Source organism: Arabidopsis thaliana (assembly GCF_000001735.4).
Source record: "Arabidopsis thaliana chromosome 1 sequence".
Lineage (NCBI taxonomy): Eukaryota > Viridiplantae > Streptophyta > Magnoliopsida > Brassicales > Brassicaceae > Arabidopsis > Arabidopsis thaliana.
The window spans coordinates 4877374-4893663 of record NC_003070.9 but is presented as its reverse complement, the minus strand read 5'-3'; the positions used below and the strand labels follow the sequence as shown (position 1 = coordinate 4893663).

Below are 16290 nucleotides of genomic sequence, written 5' to 3'. Positions count from 1 at the left end.
ATCCTTTAGTTGCACGCTAAAATCTTTCGGCGCGACTTAAGCTTCGATGATTTATCAAAATTCTAATCAATGCGTGAAATATGTAAAGATAACATATGGTACGATCAAGACCTTTATCCATAATAATAATAAGTGTCTTACTAATCTTTTAGTATTTGTTACATTTAGATTTATCTCATGCTTTGAAAAAGGCCATCAGCTAAACGATAAAACACTTGTAGATGAATAAAAATTATGATAAACCAACACGTCCAAGAGAACGGACGAATAATATTTTTTCCGATGAGATAAAAGAGCCCACCCACCATATCAGTTCTGGTCAACGGACAACAAATAAGTAATGCATTAATCTCGGTAATAAACTACTAGTAATAACAATGGTATTAATACACTAATTTCATGATTTAATGTGCAAAGATATACTCCCACGTGCGTCAACACGTGCTCCGTGAACCTCTAGATCACTTTGTCGACAGCTTTCTCGTTTTCCTAATTTATCTGTTCAGCTTATTCAGATAAACATACATCCTCTTCTTTCCAGTACAGTTTTTAACTGAAATGTTATGTTCGAAGAACAGAAAAAGTATAATTATATTCCAATGAAAAAGTACTACTATATATTCCTAAATAATATTTCGTGGAAATGCGTCTAGGTCGTCCTTTATTTGTCCCACTAATTATATTCCATCGATACAATTTCAAACCAAAATTCATATATCTCGTCTAAGATAATTATTGTAGTGTTCAAGTTTTACTAGTCAAAAAAGAAAAAAAAAAGTTTTAGTAGTCTAGTTAAAATCGTTTATATGTTCTTTTTTTTCGTATTAGCAAACAACTAAAATAATTCAATAGAGATAATATTAATATTTTTCTTTGTGGAATATAGGATTTTATAACGTGTAATTGGTCAGATAAATTGTATATTAATCAAAAAAAATATTGAACACGGAAATTAGCCTGTGCTTCACAAAAATCAACTTTACCTTCAAAAATTGTCAATAGTTACATACAGAAATCTATCTTTTAAAACGTAAAGTTGTTTTTTTTTGGTGACGTACATTTGTAGAAAAACAAAGAAATAAAAACTATGACGTACATAGAGTTTTACTACAAAGCAATTTAACATCCTTTGACCAGAGGAAAAAAATAAACAAGTAAAGTACTGAAACTTTAGAACATTTAATTAACTTCAAAACACTAGAAAACAAAACAAAACTAGAAACAGTTTTGAATTTCTTGATTTTTTAATCTAAAATATTTCCTTTTATGAAAATCTTATCTGAATAATTTGGACTACGGACGTCATGTAGAAAGAGAAACCATTATTACTAAATTAATTAAGTTTCCAAAAGCTTTAACCCAAGTAAAAAAAAGAAGAAGAATAAAACAGAGGAAAGAGAGAGAGAGAAGTTGAATTCGACATCCAAAGAGTTTAACTTTCAGACCTGAGGAAACTCATTACGCTTCACTTCCGATTCGCAGAGAGTTTCCAACAGACCACAATTGAATAAATATTCTTAATCTTCTTTTTTTTTGTTCTTTCTCTTTCGTTAATCCAAATCCGTAAGTACTTTCTTCTTCTTATTATTATTATTATTATTATTATATAATCTCTTCCTTGTTAAAGATTCTCCATTGTTCTCTCCTTCTTCTTCTCCGCTAAAGGAATCATATTCAGATCAGTGATTCGTTTTTCTGGGTTTTCTTTTTTTGTTTTCCGAGTCAAATTTGGAATCTAAAGATCTGACTTTTGAAGCTACCAAATTTGTTTTGGCGATTGATGTTTCAATAAAGAGACAAATTTTTGTTTTTCCTTCTGAATCCATTTTTATCAATCGAGATTTGGATCATCTAATCGTCTTTTGATTTCTCAGAATCTCTCTCTCTCTTTTAGCCATTTTGCATTTCGTGTTTGGTCTCGTCTCGATCTGATTTCTCTAACATCGGAATCTGTACGGAGAAGATGGTGGAAGATCGGACATATTTGATGTCAAGGATTTTCTCAAGTTCTCGTCTTTCAGAATCAAAGTGGCCATACATGTATCCACAACCAGAAGATTCCTCTGAATCTAATCTCATCAATGGCAAAAGAGCATTGGAGAATGATGTTGATGAGCTCAGACAGAGCAAGTCTCCCAGATTGATGGGATTTTCAATTCATGGGAATGAAGCCATTGAAGAAGATGAACAAGAACAAGACCAATCTGATTCTAACAACAATGGTAATAGCGATGGCGATTCACTTATCAATGATATTGGCAGAGACAATTCTATAAGCTGTTTGATTCGTTGCTCGAGGTCTGGTTACGGTTCGATTGCTTCTTTAAACCGGAGTTTTCGGTCTTTGGTGAAGACCGGAGAGATTTATAGACTCAGGAGGCAAAACCAGATTGTTGAACATTGGGTTTACTTCTCTTGTCAGCTTTTGGAATGGGTTGCTTTCAATCCTTTTGAAAGAAGATGGATGAATTTGCCTACAATGCCTTCAGGTGTTACATTCATGTGTGCCGATAAAGAATCTTTAGCTGTTGGTACGGATTTGCTTGTGTTAGGCAAAGATGATTACTCTTCTCATGTTATATATAGATATAGTCTTTTGACTAACTCTTGGTCTTCCGGTATGAGGATGAATTCTCCGAGGTGTTTGTTTGGCTCAGCGAGTCTAGGAGAGATTGCGATCTTTGCTGGTGGTTTTGATTCTTTTGGCAAAATCAGTGATTCCGCTGAGATGTATAACTCCGAGCTTCAGACTTGGACTACACTTCCGAAGATGAATAAACCAAGGAAGATGTGTTCAGGTGTTTTCATGGATGGGAAGTTCTATGTGATTGGAGGAATTGGTGGAAATGATTCGAAAGTGCTTACTTGTGGTGAGGAGTTTGATTTAGAGACGAAGAAATGGACTGAGATACCGGAAATGTCGCCTCCAAGGAGCCGGGAAATGCCGGCAGCAGCAGAGGCGCCGCCTCTTGTTGCGGTTGTGAATAACGAATTGTATGCTGCTGATCATGCTGATATGGAAGTGAGGAAGTATGATAAGGAGAGTAAGAAATGGTTTACTTTAGGGAGATTGCCCGAAAGAGCTGACTCGGTTAACGGTTGGGGATTAGCGTTTAGAGCTTGCGGTGAGAGGTTGATTGTGATTGGTGGTCCTAGGAGTTCAGGTGGAGGGTACATTGAACTGAATTCATGGATACCATCTAGTGATCGAAGTCCGCCTCTATGGACATTGCTCGGTAGGAAACATTCATCGAATTTTGTTTACAATTGCGCGGTGATGGGTTGCTGATAAAAGGGTTTCAACAATAACTTTCAGATGATTTTTATGATTCTCCTGCCGTTGGAGATGTCGAAAGTTGCAGTCTTTTTTTTCTTATTAATTTTGGTTATAAAAGAAATTTATTTGAATTCAATTGGATACAATCATCTTGGTGGTATTGTTAGTTTCTTGGAAAGAACAGAAACAGGTCTTGTAATAAGTTTGGTGGAGAAAGTTCAGAATCTAGAGTTTTTCAGTTCTGCTATACTATTTGTTAAAATTTTTGTTTATATTCGTTTCATTCATTTTTTCGCAAAGAGACTATATTATGTGTTTTGTGTGTTCTTCTTTCAATTCTCTGATAAGAGAAGAAAAAGAGCTTTTAATCTTATAGTTGTTGTTTGCAAGATAACTTGATCTTTTGCTTGCAAGTAATACCATAAACTTTTCAATTTTTCTCCTTTCTCTTGGTTCTCTGTTTTGGGATTTTTGCTTCCTTCTTCAGAAATTATGGCAATTAATTCTTTGAAAAGTAAAAAAAACAAAGATAGACTTAATCAGGAAAATGGCAGTTTGCATCTGATTTTGACGTGTAGGTAGGTCTCTGTCATTTTCTCTTTGAACTCTCAGCCTTGCATGACAATACCTAAGATGGGCTTGCTATGCTAATTTCAAATCTTTTATGCATACTAAATGATCCAACAAGGCAATCACCCATCTCTATCTAAAACTTCAACGATTTTCAAGCAAATCTTCAATTAAAATATTTAAAGCTAAAGCCATGATAAAACTTGCAAATGAAAGATATATGGCCAAGAACGAAGGAACAAAATCATTTCAGAGCTTAAACAAAAGAGTCACAAAAAGATTCAGAATACTGATTGTGTCCAACTAAAAACTTAAAACAACACCAGAGATAACGATAAGTAAAAAGATTCAGGCTGATTATAATTCTTCTTCACCGGAATGAGAAGGATACTTCAGTTCTGATACTCTTCAGTAGTGGGCTGGCAAAAAGGCACTTCCCGGCTGACGGTTAGCCAAAGGTCCATGGCATGAGAGGAACTGAAAAAAAAACGAAAACATTGTTCAATTCAACAACAAATGATATTTCCAATGATAACTATCACTGCTATAGGATCAAAGAGTGACAATTCTGATGTAAAGCCAATAATACCTTAGCGTTGACACCATCAGGGACAACACGCTTCTCTTGCCTCAACTTGGTGAAGTCAGCTCTGTTAAACTTCGTGAAGCCCCTGAAAAAAAAGTCAAAGACTTGATGAGTTAGCTTACTTGTATCCATAAAACAATCAAACAACAAAATGATTCAAGGATCAATCTTTGAACATACCATTTCCTGCTGACAATAATCTTTTGACGACCAGGGAACTTGAACTTAGCACGACGAAGAGCCTCTTGAGCATGGTGACCATGGGCATCCTTGCAACGAACAGACAAAAGAACCTGTCCAATAGCAACACGAGCACAAGTACCCAAAGCTTTACCAAAAGCACCTCTCATACCAGTCTGAAGCCTATCAGCTCCAGCACACGAAAGCATCTTGTTAATCCTGAGAACATGGAAAGGATGAACCCTAATCCTCAAATGAAAAGCATCTTTTCCAGCAGACTTCACCATGTACTTGTTGCAAGCAATACGGGCAGCTTCAAGTGCTTCACTTGACACATTCTCCTTCTCCCATGACACCAAATGGACACAGAATGGAAACTCATCAACACCCTTCCTCTTCATACCAACATCGTAGATCCTGATTTTTGGATCTGGCACACCACGACAGTAGCGAGACTTTGGGTATGGCTTACCCTTGATCTGACGGTAACACCTCGCAGGTCCTAAATCAATATTCAGATTATTCAGATTTCAGCTCAGACCAAACTCATATAGCTCAAAATCATCACAGTATATAAAAACCTAATCAATCAATTGGTATCTAAAGAGAAACTATATAAACCTAATCATTTATCCGATGAATAGAAAAACTGAATCGCAGAATCTCAAAATCGCAACAAAGAGAGAACATTTGGTTAATTAAATCCATGGAGGAATCGGAAGAACACAGAAATCCTGACAGAGAAGTCACAAGAGATCGAGAGAAACTTACTTCTTCCCATGGCGTCTCTCTTTATCCTTCCTCGGCCAAAAAGCGCGGCTGCTCGACGAAAAAACTAATGACCTAGAAAATGGCTTCAATTTATAGATCCGAAATTTGCTAGGTCAACAATATAGCTCTGGGTTTTTAACTAATGGGCTTTAACTATTAAAGCGCATTACATATTAAAGAGATTTGTTAGGGATAGGGTTAGGGCCCATCGATTGTATATACGTTTTTTTTTTTTTATCTTCCTCCTCAAGGAAAAAATCAACATTGGATTGAATTGATACAAATAAGCATATCTTTCATGTTATCCATCACTCAGAACAAAATCCTCTCAATAGACAGAGAAATAATGCAATTGCTTCCCCACGACACCGTTGAGGATATTCTTGAGAGAGTTCCGGTGAAATCTCTGCTCAGATTCAAGTCTGCTTGCAAACAATGGAAGTTGACAATCGAATCTCAATATTTCCAGGCGAAACAGTTGATCTGCTCAGCTGGCGGGAAAGATCTAAATCTTGTATTGGTGTCTGAAGTACCCAGTACGTTGGTGTTGCCCCATCATGTTACTGCTGATTCTCCTCCACTTAAAACTAACGTGTTGTTGATATCATCAGAACGATATCATATTTACCAACTTTTCCACAATAGTTGTGACGGTCTTGTTTGCCTCTTTGATTACCAAACCTTAAACAACATTGTTTATAATCCCGCCACTCGATGGCATCGACGTTTCCCTGTTTCCAGGTTGCAACAAATCTGTCTTGAGCAGCCAAGTTATTTTAGTCACGTTAAATTTGGATTTGGCAAAGACAAAATCAGTGGCATATACAAACCGGTTTGGTTATGTATAACTCTTCCGAACTTGGCCTAGAAAACGCTACTACATGTGAAGTTTTTGATTTTAGCACCAACACTTGGAGGTATATCAATCCTTCTTCTCCTTATCGGATTAATACTTCCTCGTCTCGGGGGCATGCTCTGTATGTAGATGGATCGCTTTATTGGTTAACCGGGAAGAAAGAAATTAAAGTTTTAGCGTTAGATCTCCACACCGAAACTTTTCAAGTTATCTCTAAAGCTCCTTTTGCGGAAGCAGATCATAGAAACATTATCACACGCAGCCTGAATAACCGTTTGTGCTTATCGGTTAGTAAACCTCTCCAACAAATGATAATATGGTCGTTCAATTCAGAGAACAAGACCTGGGAACAAATATATTCGATAGTGAATCGTAGTGTTACGCAATCATTACCAGTAGCCATTTTGGAGAAGAATAAGCTTTTGTGTTGTCCTAGATCAAATAGTAGACAGCTGATGATATATGATATCAAAACCAAATCTGTTGATTCAGTTTCCATAGGCACCTATCGTTGCGGAGATAGTGTTTTTTGTTATTTCGAGAGTTTAATCTCTATATTGTAACTTTCACCATTTTCTTCTTTTTGTTTGCTTCTCGTGGATCCATCTATTTGATTTAAATTTTAGATTCTTGTTGTCCAAGTTTGCAGCTTTTTCATTATTAATTAAATTTTTAAAGAGACAGATTACAGTGTTGATTGAGTAAGTGTGTACAGGGTCTGAAAAATATTGCAGAACAAAATCTTTGAAGCTTAGAGTTCTGAAACCAAGATCCGCTTTTGTATGTCCGAAAATGTCTGCACATCTTCTCCCCACAACCTAAATTTTCAAAGAAAACAGATAAACAAAAAGCACTATGTGTTATGATGGATGAGAATTTAAAAACCTCGGAAAAAACAAGATGAAAAGTATATTTGGCGCACCAACAAGCAATACCGATGGCGTTTGCTCCGCCTTTATCAGCTCCTTCATCATCTCCGACATGCACTGCTCTGTTTACATCTACGCTGATTTGTTCTGCGCTTGACACAAAATGTTAACGTTAATTTGTTCTCCGCTTGACACAAAATGTTAACTCTGAAACCTTTCTTATAATTTAAACGAAACAACACTTCAGTTTAGAATGCAATATGCCAATACCTAACGCAGATTTGAAGATTCGTTCATCAGGCTTCTCGTATCCGACTTCTGCGGATACAATCACAGCATCGAACCTGCAAGAGATGCAAGCATTATAAACGATTACCATTCATGGTGTTAACTTTGGTACTCAGACTTCTGGTTTATATAACAAAACATGACAAAGCTTACATATCTATGACATTAAGATCCTTCAATAGCTTTCTTAGCCTGGTATCGAAATTAGACACAACAGCCATCTTAACTGCAATCATCTAACACCAATTTTACAAATCCGCCATAAAGAATACAAAAAGTTATCTAAGTTAACAAGGAGAGAGTAATAATAACCTCCAGCATCTTTCAGTAGTGACATTGTCTCATAAGCTCCTTCTGGGAGATGCCATGCCTCGCCATTCGCATAATACTTAAGAGATAAAACAATGTGATGGATTGTTAATGGAACCGAAAGACTAGTCAAAAGCCTCAAAGAAAGAGTCTTTCACTCGATACTCACTTGGTAGACGTCTTCGAAGTAGTCATTATCAGAACAACCAGTAGCTTCCGAAACAACAAGCTTCCAGAATGGTCTTCCATCTCCCTAACAATGAAAGAATGTTCTCTTTTAATACGTTTGCTTACAGTAACGAGCAAAGATAGAATCTATTACAAAGAGAGATTCACACATGCATTTAGGGACCTGGTAACGTAACTTCTCAGGCCAAGGGGCAGAAAAAACTCTCTTGAAACCTTCCTTGATCTCAGCTGGAGTTGTCTTGAGACCTGAACTAGAAACAAATGCCAACATGAGAACATCTGAAATTGGTTTTGGAACAGATCAAAGACAAAGAGTGTAAGAAAGTGACCATATTTTTGGCCCAAGGAAGCGTAGGTTTCATGAACAGGTTTCGACAATTGCAAAAGAGTTCCTCCAGCATCAAGCAACAATCCATCATAAGCTCTCTTGATTGGCTTGCCTTCACAATGACCAAATAATTGAAGTAAAAAAAAAGGTCAGATTTTGACAGACATACAATAAGAACCCTAATTTACAGAATACCCAATTCCAAAATCAAAATGCAACTCACAGACTCTAATTCAATTTTGGTCATTTTAATTGAGAAACAGAGAAGGATTAGAAAGTAGAAACTAACCGGTGCTAAAAGAGACAGAAGAAGAAGGCCGGAGAGAGCTGGAGAGTGGTCTCATGGCTTCAATTAGATAGCTTCCTCGTGAACATCTCAAACAAGCTTCCATCTTTGTCAAATCCGAAAATGTCAAGATTTCTTCCACGGACAAATTTTTGTCTCAAAGATGAAACTGGTTTTATTTTAGGTAAAATTTTAAAACAATCCTCAAACTAACTAAAATTTTGACAAAATAACCCAAAACGTATTACTATTAATTGGAAGGTGATTATGAAAACTTTGATTAGTCTGTGGGTTGTTTTGCAATATTACTGAATTTGGGGTTTTTTTAAACCTTCTGAACAATTTAGAGTGTTTAGTTTAGTTGTACAACAAAAACCCTGAGGATTTTTCGTGTTCGCCGGCGGTGACATTTACGCGCAGAAACGTTGATACTCTCTCTCTCTCGACGGAAAATTCTTCCTCGGAGATATGGTGACGGAGCTGGAAGAGCTTGTCGAATTTTTGTCATCTCCTTCACCGCCTGTAAGCTTTTTGGTTTCATCTGTTTCTGAGCTATGGGGATGCATTGATAATTTTAGATTCTAGGGTTTTTGTTACCGATGAGTCTGATTGAATGAAGAAACAAACTTGTAGGTGAAGAAAGCTGCGGTGGAAATTGTTAGTGGTTTAACTGGTTCCGAGGAAGGTTTACAATCTCTATCAAAGTATTCCGAGATTCTTCTTCCATCATTGTCTCAGCTTCTAAATGAAAGCAAGGTCATTGAATCAACTCTTAAGAAGCACTAATTGTTTCCTGAATTTGGATTGAGAGATATTGAAATGTTGTTTTGAATTCAATTTTGCAGGAGGTATCAGAGCCAGCAGCTCAAGCTCTTGTTAATCTTTCTCAGAAGTGTGAATTGGCAAAGAAGATGATTCAAATGGGTTTGATTAAAGTGGCCATGGACATGTTGTATAAGCCAGAGTCTTGTATTACCAGATTACTTGTTATGCTTCTAGTGAATCTTACTCAGTTGGATGATGGGGTTTCTTCTTTGCTTCAGGTCGTTTATCATAAGTTAAATTTGTGTAATATATAGTGGGGATTATCTTTTGGTAGTCTAATGGTGACGTAGCTAATCGTGTAAAACTTTATGCCTTTGTTAGATTGACGATGAGAAGATGCATGGACTACATATCATGAAGCTTGTTAGGTCATTTTGCAGGTCTTCTGGTGAAACTGCTGGTATGTACTTCCCACTTTAGTATTGTAATATAATTTGTCCAAGTTTATATATATATATATCTACTTCTAGATATGATAGTTTGGAATTTCCTTTTCATATATCACGTTTTTGTTTCATATATCTAAATCTAATCCTCGGTAGGACAGTCTAGAATTTTAATGTTTGCATTGGCACCATTGAATATTATGCGTAGTTACTTACTGGTAGTTTTTTTAGTTTGCAATCAAGTTTCATAGCTACTGTATAAAAAGAGGAATGAATTACTGAATATTGTTCTTATTTGCGCACCAGATGATCAGTTTGAGCATGTTGGTTCGATCCTTGTCAACATATCAAAAACAGAAGATGGGAGGAAATTGTTACTGGAGCCAAAGAGACGACTATTAAAACAGATCATTAGGCAGTTTGATTCAACAAATCAATTGCGAAAGAAAGGGGTACGTTTAAAAGGAGTTTGGCAGATTACTCTTTAATGAACATGTTGCTTAGTCTATACCCTTTGAACAATTTAACATGGATTATGCTTATCGGCTTTCAGGTTGCTGGGACTATTCGTAACTGTTGTTTTGAAGCCAAAAACCAACTCCAGAATATACTCTTGATATCAGAGTTTCTTTGGCCCGCTCTGCTCCTACCAGTTGCAGGCAGCAAGGTTTGTTGATTTTGCTTTATAGCTGCTACGTTGTTGCTTACAAAGGTTTTCTTCTTTTATGAGAAAATAGTTTCTGATTATTGGGTTTTACTTTCCTTAGACATACAGTGAGCAAGATGTCGCAAAAATGCCACCTGAGCTTGGAAGTGCACTGTCCATTGAGCGAGAACCAGTTACTGATCCTGACATTCGCGTTCAGACACTCGAAGCTATATATTTGATCATCTTAGAGGTAAAACATTTCTCTGTCTCGCTTTCCCTTCTTGTGAACTCTTGTGAAGGACCAATCAAACCCAAAACTTACAAAAGGTCCTCTGTTATGTCAAAACTACTTTTGATGTTGCAGGAGGCAGGTCGAAGGGCATTTTGGTCAGTCAACGGCCCACGGATTCTACAATTGGGATACGAATATGAAGAAGATCCGAAAGCAATGAGAGCCTATGAGCAAGTCGGTTCTTTGGTATGTTCACTCCCTCTAATCTCACTCACTGACTAACTCTACAGGACTTAAGATAGCATCTTTCTCACTATTAACCGTTATTTGCTGTGCCGTTTTTAACCAGCTTGTTGAGGAAGCTGGAGGTCCGGAAGAGTCGTTGGAGCCAACAAAAGCAGAGTCTTGAAGTTCATTATTTGTTGTTCTCCGACTCTAGTCCCCATTATTGGCTGCCCTCGCAAAGTAAGTTACTTATCCTGTTATGAAAGAGTTACTACTACATCTTGTGCACTACTAGTTGTAACACTAGATTCGTTATTGACTTACGCGATCTTATTAGTGCTCCATTTTCTATTTTTGGTTGTAATTTTATTTTATATTAGACATTATAGTATGTTATCTTCGTTAGACAATATATTTGTGTATTCTTACACACATTTTTTGCTACTTCTCTAATTGTTTTGAATCTGAATCGGAAATCAAGCAGAGAAGATCTAATTAAACTACTAATGAGTTAATGTTTTTTACATATTTTATAGAAATATCAATTAATAAACGATAAACACCACATTATTGCCAACCCCACGAGGTAGCCACCAAATGTGTCCACAATTGTACAGATAAGAGAACAGAGAGGCAAAATCAAATCAATGATTTTGTTTTTAGACTTTTATGTTTTTTGGCATGTGTTTCTAATCATATTTTCACCATTCGTATATTAAATTTTTAATATGTAGAGATTGTAATTAATTAGCACACATTAAAATTGAAACCAGTTGGCGCCTTGACCATTCGTTTAAAGCCACGTGGAAAATTCCGAATAGTTGGGTCCCACCTGAAAAATCACGTTAGATCTCTTCATCATCTCCTCCTCTGCATTTTCTTCTCCTATTCTTCTCGACGACGAAAGAAAACACCGAAGCAACGAGGAAGAAGAAGATTATAATCTAATCTCTCCTTCGTGTAGTTTAGCGAAGAGTGATGCGATTTTCTTCTGGCGGTGTTTGATTTCGTATTCTCGAGTTGTTGTGGGGGAGAGATTGATTAGAATTAGAGATGATGAGTTTCGTGATTTCAGATGAATTTCTGGGGACATTTGTGCCGATTCTGGTGTATTGGGTGTATTCAGGGATGTACATTTGCTTAGGATCTTTGGATAAATATAGATTGCATTCGAAGATAGATGAGGATGAGAAGAATCTCGTTTCTAAATCTGCCGTCGTTAAGGGCGTTCTTCTTCAACAGACTCTTCAGGCTATTATCTCCGTTATTCTCTTCAAGGTATTGAATCTCTCTCTCTCTCTCCCTTCTTTGAACATTGTGGCAAATTTGTGAATGTTATAGGATTTTGGTTGTGGATTATGCTAATAATGTTGTTGTCCTCCTTGTGCTTCTTGTTAATCTAATTTTGTGGTTAGTGAACTTAGGTCGATGAGAATGAATTAGGGGTTTTCTGATTTCAATTCACCTTTTGTTGTCCTGAAGCTGTTGGATCAAGGTTACAGATTTAGGCTGCATTAAGAATAGTTTAGATTCTGGAGATTGTTTGATGAAATAAAACTTGAATCTCCTGCTTCTTGCTGTTTTATATAGAGAATTTGCTAGATTGTTTCACTTGAAATTCTTGAACATAAGGCGTTACTTTAGAAAAGCTTTTACGTCTAGATTTGTGATTCCCTTGTCTAATAGTGCTTAGAGGAATACAATCTTTACCCTTCATCATTCACATGTGCAAGGTTTTGTTCTCTTGCATGGGAGACCGTTATAGATAGTCTTGGAATTTCTCACTATTTGTGTGTTTCAGAGTCGTGAGCTTGTGATGTTTCTCTGTATTGGAAGAAATTGATTGAGGTTTCTAGTTCTCATGTTATGGTACACTCTGGATATTTTGTTGATAGAGCTTCATATATTAGCATTTTGGAGCATTTGTTTCTTGTTTACCTGAAATATTTTGTTTGGAATTTGGTTGTTCTCTTTAGATAACAGGAAGTGATGCAGATGCTGCTACGACACAGCAATTTTCCATTCTACTTCTGGCTAGGCAGTTTATCATCGCTATGCTTGTAATTGACACTTGGCAATATTTCATTCATCGATATATGCACCTCAACAAGTTCTTATACAAGCACATCCACTCTCAGCATCATCGCCTTATTGTGCCTTATTCGTATGGAGCTCTATACAACCATCCACTAGAAGGTCTTCTCTTGGACACTATTGGTGGTGCTTTGTCTTTCCTCTTCTCTGGTATGTCCCCAAGAACAGCCATCTTTTTCTTCTCCTTCGCTACCATCAAAACAGTAGATGATCATTGTGGACTATGGCTTCCGGGAAATCCATTTCACATCTTCTTCAGTAATAACTCTGCTTACCATGATGTTCACCACCAACTCTATGGAACCAAATACAACTTCTCGCAGCCATTCTTTGTTATGTGGGATAGGATTCTCGGCACTTACTTGCCTTATTCATTGGAGAAAAGAGCCAATGGAGGATTTGAAACACGGCCAATCAAAGTATCCAAAGATGAGTAATTTCTCTTTCTTTCTTTTGGGGCTTCTTGTCAATGCTAAGTCATCATTTTGCTCGTTAGAGAACCACTGTAACCTTTGCGTACTTGTAATTGTACATACAATTCCAATCTATCCTTTTTTCGATCTGCGGGCATATGTTTCTGTGTAAGCCAGCAGTAAATTTATCTTGTAATAGCCAAAACTTCAGATCTTCTCTGTTATTATTATCTGCTTTATAATTCCAGGTTTTGAGACCTGTGAGAGTCTCATTGATCTCCTTTGTTACGAATTGACATACGCAGAGTCGTTGATTCTTTCTTTTATGCAAAGGGCTTCTCGCTTTTGTTGTTCTTATCCTCTCCAAACATGGCAGCAACGGGGTAGTTTTTCTCTATATAGTTAGTTTCATAGACTAAATGAAGTCACTGTTCAATTATTTCAAAAGTGGACCTTTGAAAAGGATACAATACTTATCTTCAAGATCTATTGATACTTTGTGACATGGTTGATTGGGTTTAATATCAAAAGGTTGTTTCTTGATTAGATCCAGCTGTAAGATCTGAATCTTGAACTAAAACTTTAAACTGTATGACAAATCAATCTTTTTCCCAAAACCTAACATTCCTCCTGAGTTGGTTACAGAGACATATCATCATCAATGACACAATTAAGGTTTTGTCGACGTCTACTTTATCTCATTATCATCACATGGTCTTGACACTGGAGATGAGTTCTGGACCAGAAGACTCTGGAGTGGCTTTTAAGACATGTTAGGTGAAAGGACACTATCATTGTTTGATTGAGTTTCCTCATTAAAGGCTCTTTTAGGCAACTCGTACGGTCTTTGATTAAACCGTTAAATCTAAGCCTAATGAGGTTATCTTTCTATTCTTGAGACAAGCACATGAAAATGAGGTGGACCAAATGTGTTTTGTGTCTAGTCTACGTGCTGCATTTAATTATGTCTCCTAAGTCAACAAAAGGTTACAATCACATCTTAATATTTCACATGGAATTGCACTCTTGGTTATGTCTTATTTGCGGATTAGACCCAAGTGTCTATTGTTCACATGGTGCAGTTCCTTATAATCTCTGGCAACAATAGATGAGTTCTTGGCATCACATTTCATCTTTTACTCATTTGTGGTCAGCAGATAAGTATTGATTGATGATACAGATTGATTTACACTTCTCTATCGACATTCTTCCTTAATAAACCAGTTAAATCAAAAACTACTGTTTTCAGGTACAACAATATGAAGATGGTATTAGCAAATCAAATATTTTCCACTCAATAGACATTTTACATGTAAAACGAAAGGAGCTCAGGTTTTTGGCATAATTAAGTATACAAAAAAGGCGATTGCGTGTGAGAAACAGAACTACTGCTGATCCTCCTTCTTGTTTCAGTGCTTGTTGGATTAGCTTCTACAGGGAATCTTGGAACATAGCTCGGTGTTCTGTTCATGCTTGTGTATGAATCACCAGAAACTCTGACAGATTTATGACTCTTGCATCCCATTAATAAACCGCTACTGCTAGATTTCCGTCTCTGAGGCGCGATTTCTCGGTTTGATTTTGCCATGATAGGGATTCGAGGAATCTGAAAAGACCGGTTCTTTTTGACGGGACTCGTAGCACATTCAGACATAACAGAGAAATCTGCTACACTTGCTGTCACTACACTCCATTGTATGCTTACCTCACTTGGTGCATAACCATCTGGTGAGTCTGGATCACTACTTCCTTGCCTTGCAAGAAAAGGGTTTGCCTTCCCTGTTAAGCTCTCAATCTCAAAAAGATCCGTACTTACATCGCTCACACTCCCATCTTCTTCTTCTTCATACTTCACAGAGAATCCATGTTCTTCTTTTTTCGCAGAGCTCGAGTATTCCCATGGAAATTTCTTCTGAATGATTCTCTTCTCAATAAGAGGAGATCCAAATATTTCCAGAGACTTCCTCTGCTCTAGCATTGCTTCTTGTTGTTGTTGATGAATCTTCATCTCCGAGCTTAGATCTCCAGAGAAACTCAATTGAGTCTTGATCTTCTTCAGACCAGAGCTTCTTCTCTTGTCGTCGACGACATCCACTGAACTCCAGTTCGAACACACGCATCTGCAGCCAAGAGTAGCGAGAAAACTCTTCTTATTACTCACCTTGTGATTGCTACTCATATCCTTCTCCTGAAAGTAACTGTTGCAACTAGAGTTTTTCTTGATGTTCTTCTTCTTCTCTACATATTTGCTCTGAAGCAACAAACTCTGGCTATTCCAACTGGATTCAGACCGAAGACTAGGAGTTTCCGAGGAATTCTTCGAGCTTTGCTTCGGACCAACAAAGATTCTCTCTATTGGAACTTCTGGATCTGGCAGAGGAGACACAAGTCTAGGACTGTGGTCAGAATCCATATCTCCATTGAAGTACTTCTCAGCTCCAAACACACTGATCTCCAAATCTTCAGAAGCTTTCTTGTTAATTCCAAGAACATCATTGGTGATACCACTCATTAGGTTCTTCTGGGTGAGAGCATCTTCCTTGCTTGTCAAGTAAGAGAAAGAAGTAGAAGAAGAAGAGAAAGGACCATAGAGATTGTTACTGTTATTATTATTGTTCATCATGAAATCAAAAGATACGTTTGGAGTTGAAGAAGATGAAGTTAAGGTCACCATTTTGTTTCTTTTTGTGTATTACTATTTCTTAGGGATGATTTAGATTTGAGTAATATAAATAGAAGAAATGAGGAAGTTCCTTGTTTTTTTTTTGAAGCTATGTCGTGTGGGTTCCATTACTGGGACAAGACTGCCTATTTGCCAGTGATTTTGTGCTAATGTATAAACAAAATATTAATTATATTTTGTCTTGGTTATAAGGAAAATGAAAAAAGAAAAATAGTGGACATGATTCTCCCAAGGAACAAAATTACAAATTAGAAGACACGAGGGATGTACGTAT

The 16290-nt window shown here is 36.9% G+C and overlaps 7 protein-coding genes across 11 annotated transcripts; 4 read left to right on the top strand and 3 right to left on the bottom strand.

The window, feature by feature from the left end:
* Nucleotides 1–1331: 1331 nt before the first annotated feature.
* On the top strand, nucleotides 1332–3595 carry AT1G14330 (Galactose oxidase/kelch repeat superfamily protein). The gene has a single exon (NM_101299.4). It carries the CDS (start codon nucleotides 1964–1966, stop codon nucleotides 3287–3289), a length of 1326 nt encoding a protein of 441 aa, NP_172885.1. The 5' UTR covers nucleotides 1332–1963; the 3' UTR covers nucleotides 3290–3595.
* Nucleotides 3596–3959: 364 nt separating this feature from the next.
* On the bottom strand, nucleotides 3960–5550 carry SAC52 (Ribosomal protein L16p/L10e family protein). 2 transcript variants are annotated; one of them, NM_001332111.1, is made up of 5 exons: nucleotides 5235–5450; nucleotides 4898–5115; nucleotides 4614–4726; nucleotides 4437–4518; nucleotides 4003–4324 (listed from the first exon to the last, which is right to left on the bottom strand). In NM_001332111.1, exons 2-5 carry the CDS (start codon nucleotides 5012–5014, stop codon nucleotides 4256–4258), a joined length of 381 nt encoding a protein of 126 aa, NP_001319000.1. In that variant the 5' UTR covers nucleotides 5015–5115; nucleotides 5235–5450; the 3' UTR covers nucleotides 4003–4255. The 2 variants fall into 2 exon arrangements, with proteins under 2 accessions (NP_563945.2, NP_001319000.1); NM_101298.3 differs by having other exon boundaries at nucleotides 3960–4324; nucleotides 4614–5115; nucleotides 5385–5550.
* A 180-nt stretch (nucleotides 5551–5730) lies between these two features.
* AT1G14315 (F-box and associated interaction domains-containing protein) lies at nucleotides 5731–6896 on the top strand (the record flags this gene model as incomplete). 2 transcript variants are annotated; one of them, NM_001160864.1, is made up of 2 exons in its annotated part: nucleotides 5731–6125; nucleotides 6287–6803. In NM_001160864.1, 2 exons carry the CDS (start codon nucleotides 5731–5733, stop codon nucleotides 6801–6803), a joined length of 912 nt encoding a protein of 303 aa, NP_001154336.1. The 2 variants fall into 2 exon arrangements, with proteins under 2 accessions (NP_001154336.1, NP_001117286.1); NM_001123814.1 differs by lacking the exon at nucleotides 5731–6125 and having other exon boundaries at nucleotides 6225–6896.
* Nucleotides 6871–8713, bottom strand: AT1G14310 (Haloacid dehalogenase-like hydrolase (HAD) superfamily protein). Its single transcript, NM_101297.4, has 9 exons — nucleotides 8513–8713; nucleotides 8225–8335; nucleotides 8059–8141; nucleotides 7876–7959; nucleotides 7710–7785; nucleotides 7551–7623; nucleotides 7380–7453; nucleotides 7163–7256; nucleotides 6871–7058 (listed from the first exon to the last, which is right to left on the bottom strand). The coding sequence occupies exons 1-9, from the start codon at nucleotides 8613–8615 to the stop codon at nucleotides 6992–6994; spliced, it is 765 nt and encodes a 254-aa protein (NP_172883.2). The 5' UTR covers nucleotides 8616–8713; the 3' UTR covers nucleotides 6871–6991.
* Nucleotides 8714–8845: 132 nt separating this feature from the next.
* On the top strand, nucleotides 8846–11328 carry AT1G14300 (ARM repeat superfamily protein). 2 transcript variants are annotated; one of them, NM_101296.5, is made up of 9 exons: nucleotides 8846–9031; nucleotides 9143–9265; nucleotides 9355–9552; nucleotides 9656–9734; nucleotides 10027–10172; nucleotides 10274–10387; nucleotides 10488–10619; nucleotides 10734–10847; nucleotides 10951–11328. In NM_101296.5, exons 1-9 carry the CDS (start codon nucleotides 8978–8980, stop codon nucleotides 11008–11010), a joined length of 1020 nt encoding a protein of 339 aa, NP_172882.1. In that variant the 5' UTR covers nucleotides 8846–8977; the 3' UTR covers nucleotides 11011–11328. The 2 variants fall into 2 exon arrangements, with proteins under 2 accessions (NP_172882.1, NP_001184992.1); NM_001198063.1 differs by having other exon boundaries at nucleotides 8873–9031; nucleotides 10488–10847; nucleotides 10951–11288.
* A 70-nt stretch (nucleotides 11329–11398) lies between these two features.
* SBH2 (sphingoid base hydroxylase 2) lies at nucleotides 11399–13634 on the top strand. Of its 2 annotated transcripts, none has more exons than NM_101295.5 (2): nucleotides 11399–12104; nucleotides 12803–13634. In NM_101295.5, exons 1-2 carry the CDS (start codon nucleotides 11880–11882, stop codon nucleotides 13355–13357), a joined length of 780 nt encoding a protein of 259 aa, NP_563944.1. In that variant the 5' UTR covers nucleotides 11399–11879; the 3' UTR covers nucleotides 13358–13634. The 2 variants fall into 2 exon arrangements, with proteins under 2 accessions (NP_563944.1, NP_001320936.1); NM_001332110.1 differs by having other exon boundaries at nucleotides 11661–12695; nucleotides 12803–13625.
* A 722-nt stretch (nucleotides 13635–14356) lies between these two features.
* Nucleotides 14357–16158, bottom strand: PKS2 (phytochrome kinase substrate 2). Its single transcript, NM_101294.3, has one exon. The coding sequence runs from the start codon at nucleotides 16005–16007 to the stop codon at nucleotides 14679–14681; it is 1329 nt and encodes a 442-aa protein (NP_172880.1). The 5' UTR covers nucleotides 16008–16158; the 3' UTR covers nucleotides 14357–14678.
* Nucleotides 16159–16290: the final 132 nt, after the last annotated feature.

What these genes read in the sequence shown, in the direction of transcription:
- AT1G14330 (NM_101299.4), top strand. Translation starts at nt 1,964, where the DNA reads ATGGTGGAAGATCGGACATATTTGATGTCAAGGATTTTCTCAAGTTCT.
- SAC52 (NM_101298.3), bottom strand. An exon ending in ATTATTGTCAGCAGGAAATG is followed by an intron (nt 4,519 to 4,613) that starts GTATGTTCAAAG and finishes CTTTTTTTTCAG; the next exon opens with GGGCTTCACGAAGTTTAACA. An exon ending in CTGATGGTGTCAACGCTAAG is followed by an intron (nt 4,325 to 4,436) that starts GTATTATTGGCT and finishes TTTTTTTTTCAG; the next exon opens with TTCCTCTCATGCCATGGACC.
- AT1G14310 (NM_101297.4), bottom strand. Translation starts at nt 8,615, where the DNA reads ATGGAAGCTTGTTTGAGATGTTCACGAGGAAGCTATCTAATTGAAGCC. An exon ending in TTCCTTGGGCCAAAAATATG is followed by an intron (nt 8,142 to 8,224) that starts GTCACTTTCTTA and finishes TTTCTAGTTCAG; the next exon opens with GTCTCAAGACAACTCCAGCT. An exon ending in ACTACTGAAAGATGCTGGAG is followed by an intron (nt 7,624 to 7,709) that starts GTTATTATTACT and finishes AGATGATTGCAG; the next exon opens with TTAAGATGGCTGTTGTGTCT.
- AT1G14300 (NM_001198063.1), top strand. Translation starts at nt 8,978, where the DNA reads ATGGTGACGGAGCTGGAAGAGCTTGTCGAATTTTTGTCATCTCCTTCA. An exon ending in GGGTTTCTTCTTTGCTTCAG is followed by an intron (nt 9,553 to 9,655) that starts GTCGTTTATCAT and finishes TGCCTTTGTTAG; the next exon opens with ATTGACGATGAGAAGATGCA. An exon ending in ATGAGCAAGTCGGTTCTTTG is followed by an intron (nt 10,848 to 10,950) that starts GTATGTTCACTC and finishes GTTTTTAACCAG; the next exon opens with CTTGTTGAGGAAGCTGGAGG.
- SBH2 (NM_101295.5), top strand. Translation starts at nt 11,880, where the DNA reads ATGATGAGTTTCGTGATTTCAGATGAATTTCTGGGGACATTTGTGCCG. An exon ending in TCTCCGTTATTCTCTTCAAG is followed by an intron (nt 12,105 to 12,802) that starts GTATTGAATCTC and finishes TGTTCTCTTTAG; the next exon opens with ATAACAGGAAGTGATGCAGA.
- PKS2 (NM_101294.3), bottom strand. Translation starts at nt 16,007, where the DNA reads ATGGTGACCTTAACTTCATCTTCTTCAACTCCAAACGTATCTTTTGAT.